Source organism: Berghia stephanieae, chromosome 3 (assembly GCF_034508935.2).
Source record: "Berghia stephanieae isolate SIO BIC M18660-M18661 chromosome 3, UCSD_Bste_1.3, whole genome shotgun sequence".
Lineage (NCBI taxonomy): Eukaryota > Metazoa > Mollusca > Gastropoda > Nudibranchia > Aeolidiidae > Berghia > Berghia stephanieae.
In genome coordinates this window covers 34,695,644-34,707,722 of record NC_088362.1, presented here as the reverse complement: position 1 = coordinate 34,707,722, position 12,079 = coordinate 34,695,644, and the positions used below count along the sequence as shown (strand labels likewise).

The 12,079-nt window shown below is 34.8% G+C and overlaps 2 protein-coding genes across 2 annotated transcripts; one reads left to right on the top strand and one right to left on the bottom strand.

Moving 5' to 3' along the window:
* Positions 1–418: 418 nt before the first annotated feature.
* LOC144967612 (uncharacterized) lies at positions 419–5,604 on the bottom strand. The gene is made up of 4 exons (XM_078905119.1): positions 5,398–5,604; positions 3,857–3,908; positions 2,484–2,671; positions 419–776 (listed from the first exon to the last, which is right to left on the bottom strand). Exons 1-4 carry the CDS (start codon positions 5,499–5,501, stop codon positions 563–565), a joined length of 558 nt encoding a protein of 185 aa, XP_078761245.1. The 5' UTR covers positions 5,502–5,604; the 3' UTR covers positions 419–562.
* Positions 5,605–5,807: 203 nt separating this feature from the next.
* Positions 5,808–11,499, top strand: LOC144967614 (uncharacterized). The gene is made up of 4 exons (XM_078905120.1): positions 5,808–6,063; positions 8,423–8,480; positions 9,120–9,225; positions 10,016–11,499. Exons 1-4 carry the CDS (start codon positions 5,999–6,001, stop codon positions 10,300–10,302), a joined length of 516 nt encoding a protein of 171 aa, XP_078761246.1. The 5' UTR covers positions 5,808–5,998; the 3' UTR covers positions 10,303–11,499.
* Positions 11,500–12,079: the final 580 nt, after the last annotated feature.

Sequence of the window (12,079 nt, the reverse complement as noted above, 5' to 3'; positions counted from 1 at the left end):
TGTATCCTTTCTAATCTCAATATTTCTGTTTACCTTTAATTTCAAATATTATGTAAAAGAAATTGATCCTATGTAGCTTTGATTTAATTCAATACAGTTTGTTATTCCTTCATCTCTCTTGGTTAAATGTAATTTCTGTTAAAATCATATAAAAGGTTTCAATATCAAAGCATGTTTAAAATAGAAAAAAAAGGAAGATGTATAAGCACCGAATATTTTTAAAAAATCATAAACCATATATTAAACATCTTTCGTATAACTTTTAGTTTAAGGGCAGTAAAACCGATTAAGATATGCATAATGCTCAAAAAGCAATAAATGAAAAACGTGTAATTTGATAATATCCCAATTGTGAAACCAAAGCCTTTATGATCAGGTGCAAAGTAAAATTATTTATAATTCCAGCATTGGATGATTGAAAATTCGCAAAAATAACTCAAATTCAATTTTTCAATATTGTAATGTCGCACACATTGTAAAATCATACTTCTATAAAACAGCTCCAAGCAACACCTTGTACAATGTCTTTAAAATATGAACACGGTCAACATAATCCCTAGAGTTAATAATAATCCTCAAACGGCATGTGTCCATGGCGACTGCGATTTCTGGTCAAACCAAACACAGGCTCTCTCTGCATTGGTCCAAATACGGAGTACACGGGTCGACGATACGTGGACGTCATGTTGTTTGAGAACGGATACAGTTTGTCGTCCCTGAAGCTCATTTCCCTCATCCCTCTAGCCCGATGGTTTTCGGTGTTGGGAATTCCTGATCTGTTGTATGAATAAACAAATAAATAAATTCTATTGCAAGACAAAAATGAACAGATTGCTGACGGAATGATTTTGAATTTTGGGTATATCCATGACAATAGGATTGGTGGATACTTGATGTAAACTCTTGATCTTAACCATTTATATAGCGCAATTTCCACTATATATGCTCAAAGTACTTTACAAGGGGTCCCTAACCAACAGCAACACTTTACATGTAAGACAACAGATAATGCCTGTTAGGCAAGCCGGTATTACAATTTTTCCAACAGACAATGCTGTTCACGGCCAATTACCCATTTTACACCTGAGTATGGTGAAAGAATGTGAGTAAGAGTGTAAGAGCCTTTTCCAAGGACTCAACTATGTACTGCTTGGAGTGAGACTCGAACCCAGAACCTTCCGATCCAAAAGTGAGTGTCATACCACTATACCACATAGCCACATATATCAAAAATCCATCAGCACCTGTTTATCTAAAAGGGCTGACCTTGGAATTCTCTCCCTGAACCTTTCAGATGAATGACCTCAGAAAACAGCTTCAAGATAAATCTCAAAACTTTCCAATTTCAAAAATATCTTTTGAGATACAAATAATGAATGTTAAATATGTAATCACTACTATCATGGATATTGACAGTGTATGATGTGAGGCGCTCTGAGGCCTCGGCAAAGAGCACTATAAAAATATGTTGTTATTATTATCATTATGTAAAATGGGAACCTGGCCTGTAAAAGAATTGATTTGTCGGGAGAAAATTACTATATTAATGTCTATATTAATATTACTGGTTGTATATCTTGACCAAACATGTTAATGATAATAATAACTCATGGCATTTATATCGTTTCATATCATATAAAAATAAATTCTAATTGCATGTTCAGTATTTGGTGTCGGCTTTAGGACCCCAGGTCTGGTGCTTTGTGCGGCTATTTAGTCTAGTGGTATGACACTCGCTCTGTGCATAGTTGAGTCCTTGGAGAAGGCTCTTTACTCACATTCTCTCACCGTACTCGGGTGTAAAACGAGTACCTGGCCATTAACAGCGTCTATGTCCAAAAAAATTGTAATATCGCCAAACAGGCGTCATGTCCCATCCTTCATGTTAAATGTTGCTGTTGGCCGGATCCCTTGAAAAGCGCTTCGAGCACGATTAGTGGATATTGTGCTATGTAAAATCTCAATTATTTTTTTTTGGAGCATATCTAATGGGTTGCGAAATTAAAAGCTCACAACTTCATGGATGTGTAATTTTTAGCTTTAATAAAGGAAAAATAAGATGTATCTACAATACCCTAAAAAGTATTTAATAAAAAAGAATATGAAGCCTCCCCAAAAAAATTTTTACATTTAACACTGAACACTTTGGGCTCAAAACCCTTCCTCGGCCATGTACAAAAGCAATTGAAACAGAAATGCTTCATATAAATTCCAGAGAGACGAAAAAGGGTTTCTCAGGATGTCCAGATGGGTTGAACAATGGCAGAAAGTGATTATCCTTAATGCTGAAAACTTTCTTCTGGAATTCTAAGTAAAGTTAATTGTTTTTGAGGTTGGCTGAGGAAGGGTTTTGAACCCAAAACGTTCAATTTATTTATGGGTGGGAGGGGGGGGGGAGTTTAAAGCTTTTAAATTAATTTTCTGTTTACTACTTTTAACAGTCCACAACTTCTGGCAATTCAGTATTCACTTTATCCACATACCGTAGATATTTCCTATTGTTGATCGGCCAGTCTTTGCCTTCCTTTGTCCATTTGGGGTCACCTGTGACCCCCATGTGAACTCCATATTGCCAGGGTCTGGACAGTGGCTCATGACGATCTGCCATCAATGGTAGCTCTTCTTGGCGACGCACAGGGTGGCCCCAGTCATACCATTTATCTGTCCAGTTCTAATGATGCATAAAAAAAACATAATTGTTAATAAGAGACAGTGTACAACAAAAGTAAACAGAAATCTTCAGTAATTAGCTTTGTGCCTGGTAATAAGATAATCTGAATCTATAATTGTGTTGTTTAGTGAAAACTTGATAATAGTATACATTAAAGTTTTATTACATCACCGTGGTTGGAACCTTGGTGAAATTGGTGGTATAGAAATTAGAGTTAATGTGAATTTAATACAGCCCATGCTTGATATTCAGCAGGCAATAAGAGATGCTGATAGTATATCTGGGGTTAGTATAGCCTCAATTTTAATTTACAAGGAGATATGATGAGGACGTTTTGGGTTTCCCCATTATCGACAAAACGGTGGCGAATATATTAAAATCCTGATTTTATACTAAGCAACACTGTAGATCTGATGATATTGCTATGACCAACTGCTAATCATTATTTTAAGTTGAATGAGCTCATAATTATTTGAATCATTGTTTCGAAACGGAATTATTTTGGTTTGAACCAAATGCTAATATGTCAGTAAAGTAAATCTCAATAGGCTATGTCTTAGATTATTTGGGAAATAAGCTTTTTGATAATAGATATTTTTGCTTGACAATGTTTTGAAATCCAAATCCACCAAGTTTAAGTTTGCTTAGAGAGGCTTGCTTATAATTTTTTAACCCTCCCCTTACCAACTGAAGGAAAATCGTCACATTCTTTACGATACAACTAACCTTATTCTTATTCAAATTTCTTTTGTACATCATACAATTTAAAGAAAATGACCAATGTGTTGAAATGAAATGTATGTTTTGCTAAAGAAATTGTGTATAGCAAGAATTTGACTGTAATTATGTCAGAGTGATAAAAAAATATATTTTTGTATAAGTTTGGATGTGAAGTTTTGGGGAAAATGGCTGGTAAGGAGAGGGTTAATCATGCTTTTTTACAATCTAGAAAGAAAAAAAAAAGGCTTAGTTTAGTAATACTATATTCACCATTTACATCTGAATCAGAAAGCAACATTTATCATTTTGATAATGAGATCAACAAATTGGACTGAAAGGGAAAACATTATGTATTACATTATGCAACTGAGTGACAAAGGTTATATAACCGATATGACAATGACATCGATGGATCAGGTACCATTTATAGAGTTATTTATGGAAAACAATATTTCACATCCATACCTGATAGCCAGCTCTACCTTTACGTTGTGTATATTTGTCTGGCTCTTCTCGTCTGAAATAAATTAGTAATAATGATGTCAATAATAATAATAATAATAATAATAATAATAATAATAATAATAATAATAATAATAATAATAATAATGATGATGATGATGATGATGATGATGATGACGACGAAGATGATAATAATGTTAATAATAATAAAGATGATTGTGGTGATGATGATGATGATGATGATGATGATGATGATGATGATGATGATAATGATGATGATGATGATGATGATGTTGATAATAATAATAATGTGACATCAATATAATTACCATTAAACATAATATAATATATAAACATATATACTAGAAAAACGCATACACATACCCCCCCCCTCCCCAACAGACACACAACACCACTCATAAAGATAAAAAGAACTTCGAAATTTGAATAATTATTAAGAGCAAACAAAGAGTTACATTGGCTTCCTGTGGAAAAAAAGAGTTGCCTATAAGATTTGTACTGTTGTCTACAAATCCCTGAGCACGAACAGTCCCTCCTATATTAAAGACCTTCTAAACATATATGTCCCCAATAGAAACTTGAGGTCAAGCTATGACCAATCAATCCTTGTCAAACCTAAGCCATTGCGTAAAATAGGTGAACAGCCTTTTCAATTTTCGGCCCCCCATTTTTGGAACTCTCTCCCATCACACGTGAGATGCTCGGATTCGTTGACAACGTTCAAATCTCGCTTAAAGTTTTATCTTTTTACGTCATAATGTTGCAATATTATTTTCATATTTTGTTGTTGTTAAATTGAATTCGTATCACGTTTCCTTCACATTTGTCTCACTGTAATATGTTTTGTTTTATATCACTGTAAAGCGCTTAGAGCCTGTGACAACGGGGTAAAGCGCTATATAAATGCCATTTATTATTATTATTATTAAATAACTATTGCTATATGATATCTAGATAAATGAGATCGTGGCAAATAAGTTATAGGGTGACAACAATGTTTAACAACAAAGGCCTAGCATGACTAATTAAGCATTTTTGAAAAGCACTATATATATATATTCACTCCTCGACAAGGAGACAAACTTGCCTGGTATTAATTTTAGGCAACGATTGTATTGTCTACTCTTCTATCATTCTTGGTTTTCGACACAAAGAATAGATTCTATTGTGATAATCAGTATTTTTACCATTGCCTTTACCTGAATTGACAAGGGTAGTCTCTAAAAACTCACAGAATGTCAGATTTGCCAATATTTTCACAGGGACCTTTACATGTGGCACTTTCTCGTTTACAGAATGATCTCTACGTATTTTTTTCCTACAGCCACGGTTGCTAAAATAAATGAATGTAAATTACGAAGCCATTCGATACTTTCAGTACGAGATTCATCCTTCTATTCCTCTACATTTTATGTTGATAAACGTATGATATAATATTCAGATGCAATACTGCAACTGTAGGATCTATGACTAAGGGGAAAGGGGGGAAAAGCATTATGAGAAAGACTCAGTAAGGAAAATACCTGAACATGTCTTGCGATGCAGGATACCGTGGTACTGTAGGTGGCATGTTTATATGGTATGGATACATAGTTTGAGATCTTTTTAAAAAGAGTGTATCAGCCATTTTCAAAAGCAATTTTTTTAAAACGCAACAATATCAACAATTAAATCCTAGATAACAAATGATATCAACCTCTCCTCAATGAATCGAACAGTACTGCCGCTTACGATAAAATTAATTTACAACATTGATAATTCAAATAAGGATTTATATTGTTACAGGCAAATTATGCCTTTATAATGTTTGAAATATTATTTATTATTCAAAATCAATTTCAAAATGTGAGATCTGTCGTTATTAGTAATTTTGTACCGAACAGTAAACGTAACTAATAACGCGCTACCATAGCAACGTTGTGGGTCGCTTACAGCCTTGTCCTATGTAAACATTCGTGTGAAACCAAGATGGTTCCTTAGTTTTGGCTTCCAAGTTGTGAGAAATTCATAAATAGTGCAGTCAGACAGTCTCTCGCAAGATTTTTTCGTATTATTTTTCATTTAGGGAACTGTGTTTCCAATTCGATTCATAAACAACTAAACTGCCGAACTTTTGTTGATAAAATGAGTTCCACAAATGCTGCCGCCATAGGATTTCTTTCAAAGCCAGCCAAATTGCCCAAAGAATGGTTAGTTTCTGATTGATAAATTATCTTATGTGACACTATAATTTGGATTTTTCTCACAAATTTGAATAATTTAATGATATTTCAGGATAACCAACCATTGCTATCGTTTTAGTTGTCAAATAATATGCACATGCTAGAATCTAAGTATGTCTTCACTCACATACATTCACATAGCCAAAATATCCTATGTCATTAAACTCATCTTGTGTGTATTTAATTTACAAACAAAAGAAATACGAAAAAATACTTGATTCGAATCCCTGAGGTATCCCTTAAATGCGATAGCAATAAAGACACTGATCAATAAATCATCACAATGCAATGTTATATTGTAGCTTGGAGAGGACTGGAGAGACATGATCGCAAATGATTGCAACAGCAATTTAACCGCACCGACTAATACTTAAGTAAGAAAACAAAAGATGACTCACCACTCATATTTATATATGTATTAGTAGTTACGTTTAGTAAGTATGTTTGCATTAACGAAGTGGCAATTCGGACCCGAGTCTGAATTGCTTCCCGTGGCAATTCGGACTCCTGCCACAATGCGCCTGCGCAATCACAGGAATTGTCGGAAGTGGAAGCTGGGTCGAAAGTGAAGCGTGGTCGGGTGGGGGGAAGGTGCTAGTTGTCAGTCGGTAGGAAGGCGAGTGAGCGAGCAAGACACGTTTTAGAACTCCCGAAGATGACTAACCTTCAAAAGCGGTGGTCTATTATTCCCCTTTGTCTTACTTTTTCTTGGGTACTTTTTAATTGTAATTCTAGAACTTTTTACTTTTACTATCCAATTTCTCCCTTTTTACTGGCGCTGATATGACCTAAATGTGTTGCAAGCGACTTAAAAAAACAAAACAATCTAAATATTCGTGGTCTTTGGGAGATAACAATTGTAGTCGCGATTGTTAACGTTAACAATCAATTTGCCCTCGCATAGATAAGAGTGTCTTTGTGTTGGAAGATTTAATTGATTTGCCATGTGCATGTTGCAAAAGATACATGCATGACATATCTACATTATATACCTTGCCATTTGCGGCCACGAAAAAGTGGGGGGAAAGGGAAATAATATGACTTTGGGTATTGAGCGTTTTATTTAAAAGGCAGCATGGGTCGGGCTTTGACAAAAGGCATTATCTCAATTCTTTTGAAATTAAAAAATGCTGTTTTATTTCTAAATATAAAAATATAGGCGATACTTGGCAGCAAACCATGCAATAGAGCCTCGCCACTAGGGTAGGGGCAGAGTACCGTCAAATACTAATATTATTAGATAATACTGGACTAGGTGCCTGTTAATAAAATGAGCACTGGTTGAATACGGAGAGAAAATTAATGATCAACAAGTAATGGGATTGGGGGGTAATCAGCGACTTCTCATAAGAAGACGATGGGGGGTAACCATTAACATCTCCACAACCCACAAACGACCGAGGCGCTGGACGCAGGGGAGATCATGGTGATTCGAGATCAAAGAGAAAAAGCCGCCGGCTCTTGGGTTGTGGAAATGGTTGTTGTTGTTGTTGTTGTTGTTGTGTGTGTGTGTGTGTGTGTGTGTGTGTGTGCGTGTGTTTACGAAGACCGAATTGTCACGGGAAGCACTTCAGACTCGGGGTCCGAATTGCCATGGGAGGCAATTCAGACTCGGGGTCCGAATTGCCACGGGAAGCAATTCAGACTCGGGTCCGAATTGCCACGGGAAGCAATTCAGACTCGGGTCCGAATAGCCTTTTCCTTGCATTAATTGTAAAGCGAGTTTTTCTCCTTTTCCACCATTGCTTTGATGTCAGGATTAAGTATATATATATATATATATATATATATATATATATATATATATATATATATATATATATATATATATATATGTGTGTGTGTGTATGTGTGTGGGTGTGGGTGTGGATGTGTGTGTGTGTGTGTGTGTGTGTGTGTGTGTGTGCGTTTGCATACAGGCTGGAACAATTACAGTGACTTTCCTTATGAATGGAAAATATTTGATTCCTGGCGTAGATCAAGTGCTTTTCAAAGTTGACTACACATTGGATAACATAGCATTCCAATCAATCACAGTTTGTAAGAAAAATTAGATTTTAGTTGTGACTGAAAGAAACCTCCAAGTGGGTTTTGCAATATCTTAGGAGCTCTCATCCCACAAGCAAATAAACTGGTATTGACCCCGAGTTTTTTTTCTCACCCCCCCCCCCCCTCTTATCAAAAGCTAGCATGAAATTGCTACTGTCCGTTTAACGGCATAGACACCAGAGTAACCTCCAGCAGTGTAGACTTTATAACCCGTAAGAACTTATTTTTCTATAAAACAATTCTGATATTAAAAGATGCCTTTTATGATCCCTACCAGGCAACCAAAACTACACGAATGGAAAACATACCACTGCAGCCATCCAGACGTAGCAAGGGTAAGATATTTTATTTGAACATTTGGAATCCGTTGCCATAATTCTTTATCATGTCAGATTTGTTCTAAATGTATTAAGATTTCCGGCTTAGAAGTGTAATGTCTGAGAGAAAAAAAATAATAAAAACGGCTAATCATTATTATTATTTGGGGAGGGGGCGGTAGGGGCTCAGGTATTGGATATAACTTGGTTTTGAACAATGCGACAACAAAGCCATATTTTGACTCCATGCATAATTTCTGCCAAAATATAACTCTTTTACCTCCATATCTCTATGACAAAAGTGGAATTGTTTATTCTTTACTCGCTAGTGCTGAATTCCAGTTGCGTTGCTTTCAGTACTATCTAGATCAGGTATTGGATATAACTTGATTTTGAACAATGCGACAACAAAGCCATGTTTTGACTCCATGCACAATTTCTGCCAAAATATAACTCTTTTACCTCCATGTCTCTATGACAAAAGTGGAATTGTTTATTCTTTACTCGCTAGTGCTGAATTCCAGTTGCGTTGCTTTCAGTACTATCTAGATGAAAATTATTAAGTCTTCAGTTATAACCAGATAGATAATGATAAAATTGTGTTTATGACCCAAACAGTTTTCAGGCTATATTTCAGCTTATTGTCCATTTTTTCAGGCTGGTTGGACAAAATGGAGCCGTGAACATCCTGACTGGTATGCCTGGAGGTCAACATCCCGTCACCCTGATTGGTTCAATAGAGAAACCAACACAATCAGAAGAGGTAATGAAAAGAACCACATTTTTGTTCGTATCTATTTGTTTTCTTTTTTTTTTTAATCTTATTTTTGTTATTCTATTTTTTTTTCTGAGTTTGATAACTACTTTGACATTTTCATGTCATATTCATACCATGGGAAATGTGAGGTGATAAAAAGAACACATGTTGATCATAGTAAGAAATAAACTTTGAACATGGGGATGAGAGGGGATGATATTTTAAAGCAAATCAATCAGTCGAAATTATACCTTGATGAATCGATACAAGGGAGAAAAAAAGATTTCATATGAAAGATGATGCTAAAAGTGTTTTTCTACAAATAGTTCATCCCAACATTACAAAAAAATACCAGTTTGTGACTTGGGTCACATATTTCTTTTACTTTAAGTCATTCTTGCCATCTCTACTTGACACTTTGAATACATTTTAAGGCCACATGAGTTTAACTAATAAAAAAAATAAGTCGTCCTTCAGACCCATTCAACCCATGGACCCGGAGTTTATTCCGGTTTTTATGGCGTGAAATAGACAATAGCAATTGTTTGCTATCCTTTGGCTAGGACTTAGGACTCTAGTCTATTGCAAAGTACTTTCCACAAATTTTAAAAGACTCAGCTACCCATTCACTTCTGGGTGCGCAGGGGGGTCAGAAAATCTCGACTGCATCCAGGATTGATCTCGGTCCCTTTGCACGTGAAGCAAGTGCTCTACCAACTGAGCTATCGTGACCCCCATTATTATTAACTAATCCTTTCTTCTTTTTTTTTTTTGTCTTGTCTACATGAAAATTCAGCTGATTACAAAAACATCAACTGGCACTGGGAACGGCCATCCAAACCAACAAGCCGTGTCCATGATGACTTTGTCCCCTACAACAATGAGGTCATGATGAAAGACGTACAGCGGTCGATGCCACACAACAAGGGCTATGGTGGGAACTGGAGTTACCCGAAACCTTTCCCACAGGAAGTCCCCACGCCGAAATGGGGACTATACAACCCCCCACACTATCAAGAACCCATGAGACTAAATCATTTTCCTCCCATCCGTCATGACGGACATCAACCCAGAATGCAATAGTTATATCATGTTATGGTGTTGGGTTTATTACTATAAGCTGTTTGTGATATGGGTATGTAAAGTGATATTGTATGGGACAGCTGTATTAAATCTGTGTTTTTAGAAAGTGTTTCAATCTTTTAAAATGACATAATTATTGTTCAGTGTTAAAAAGAAAAAGGTATATTATGAAATTGCAGGAGATGACAGATATAATTGTAAAAGGGGTTTCTTCTTCTAGGGTATTCGTATATTTTGGTGTAATCTTTGTGCATAAATTGTCATATTTTCCACATAACGAGTTCAATACAGAATATACATAGTTTGTCCAACTAGAAAGAATTTCAACAATAATTAATGATACCTATTATAAACAACAAAATTAAACAATGAATTACATCAGTTGAGCAGAGGCAATTTGTTTGTTTTCTAACAAAAACTTATTTCAACACTAATCTTGGGTAAAGAACAATTCAGTTTGCTGATTGTGCAAACTGACATAAGTCCACTATCACAATTATTAGAACAAACAAAAAGTCGATTCAACATTATAGCCTACATATTTTTCTTCATAAAATGTTTCAAAGAGAATATTATTTCTTGTAAAGGCAAAACAGAGATAAATAAAATCCAACTCGCTCATCACCAAAAATCATTATATTCATAATAGTGGCAATATTTTCAATTTTATTTTCCCTGCCACCATGATATATGACATAATAATCTATTTGGTGCACAAGCGCAAACTGATAACATTTTGATGCACATGTTGTAAAAAAAAAAAAGAAGTTATGGAAAGTAAATGGGATTTAAATTGCTTTCTCCTTCTCCTTGCTCTGTATATTGCAAAAATGTTCTTTCCATGTTTAAATTTGTTTAAGTATTTTAGACTTTTGTTTCTATGTTTAAAATTAATTTGCCTTTAATTTCTTTTTTCTCTCTTTTGCTGATTTATTCAAAAGCATGTTTGTTTTTGCTACGTGAAAAGATAATGCTACGCCTTAGTGTTTCATGTTGTTTAATTATTTGTTTTAGAGATCATTTTTTCTTTTCAAATTTGTTAACTGTTTTATTATAACTTGCTTTCATATTTACATGTTTTAGAAAAATGATATTGATACAAAGGGAAAATCTAGGTATATTAATTCTTGACATTGTTTCGATAGAATTGCATCAATTCATTTATATGTATATATCAATAAATGACAACGTGCATTATATTTGCAATATATGTTTGTTCTCTTTGTTTTCCACAACTCTTAAATAATTCTTGGCATGAGTTGACATATTTTAATTATTGTTCATGAAGTGTGTAATCTGTTTTGACGGATACTAACTGTTAGAAGTGATTTGTTTCGTTTATGGTTTTATGTTTTTAAGCGTTTTACAGCGCGATACATTTAAGTTACTTCAGCGCCAATAAAAGCACATGAGAAAAAGAGAGAGAAAGGAGACTGGTTCAAATAGGGAACAATAAGAGCAAATTATCAATGTGCTTATTTTGAGATCACACCTTAAAGTCCCACCAAGACACACGGGATACCAAAATGAGGAAATACTCAAATGATTTCAAAACATGTTCTTCAATTTTTTTAATTAAGTTGCAATACTTAACAGAGATATGATTTACAAGGAAACAAATATCATCTCCCAAAACTAACACTTTACAATAGACTGTTTCAAGGACTCTGGCCAGGGTCCGGACAAAACCAAGTAGTCCTATTCCAGGACAAAGACAATGTTCTAATTGTTTTTAAGGTTTTACGGTGCTTACAACACATTTAGGTCACATCAGCGC

Bases quoted from the DNA above. Each gene is read 5' to 3' on its own strand.
- LOC144967612 (XM_078905119.1), bottom strand. From the start codon at position 5,501: ATGGCTGATACACTCTTTTTAAAAAGATCTCAAACTATGTATCCATAC. The intron at 3,909-5,397 runs GTATTTTCCTTA...AATTTATTTCAG, and splicing joins GCATCGCAAGACATGTTCAG to ACGAGAAGAGCCAGACAAAT. The intron at 777-2,483 runs GTATGTGGATAA...TTCATACAACAG, and splicing joins AACAATAGGAAATATCTACG to ATCAGGAATTCCCAACACCG.
- LOC144967614 (XM_078905120.1), top strand. From the start codon at position 5,999: ATGAGTTCCACAAATGCTGCCGCCATAGGATTTCTTTCAAAGCCAGCC. The intron at 6,064-8,422 runs GTTAGTTTCTGA...GATCCCTACCAG, and splicing joins GCCAAATTGCCCAAAGAATG to GCAACCAAAACTACACGAAT. The intron at 8,481-9,119 runs GTAAGATATTTT...CCATTTTTTCAG, and splicing joins GCCATCCAGACGTAGCAAGG to GCTGGTTGGACAAAATGGAG.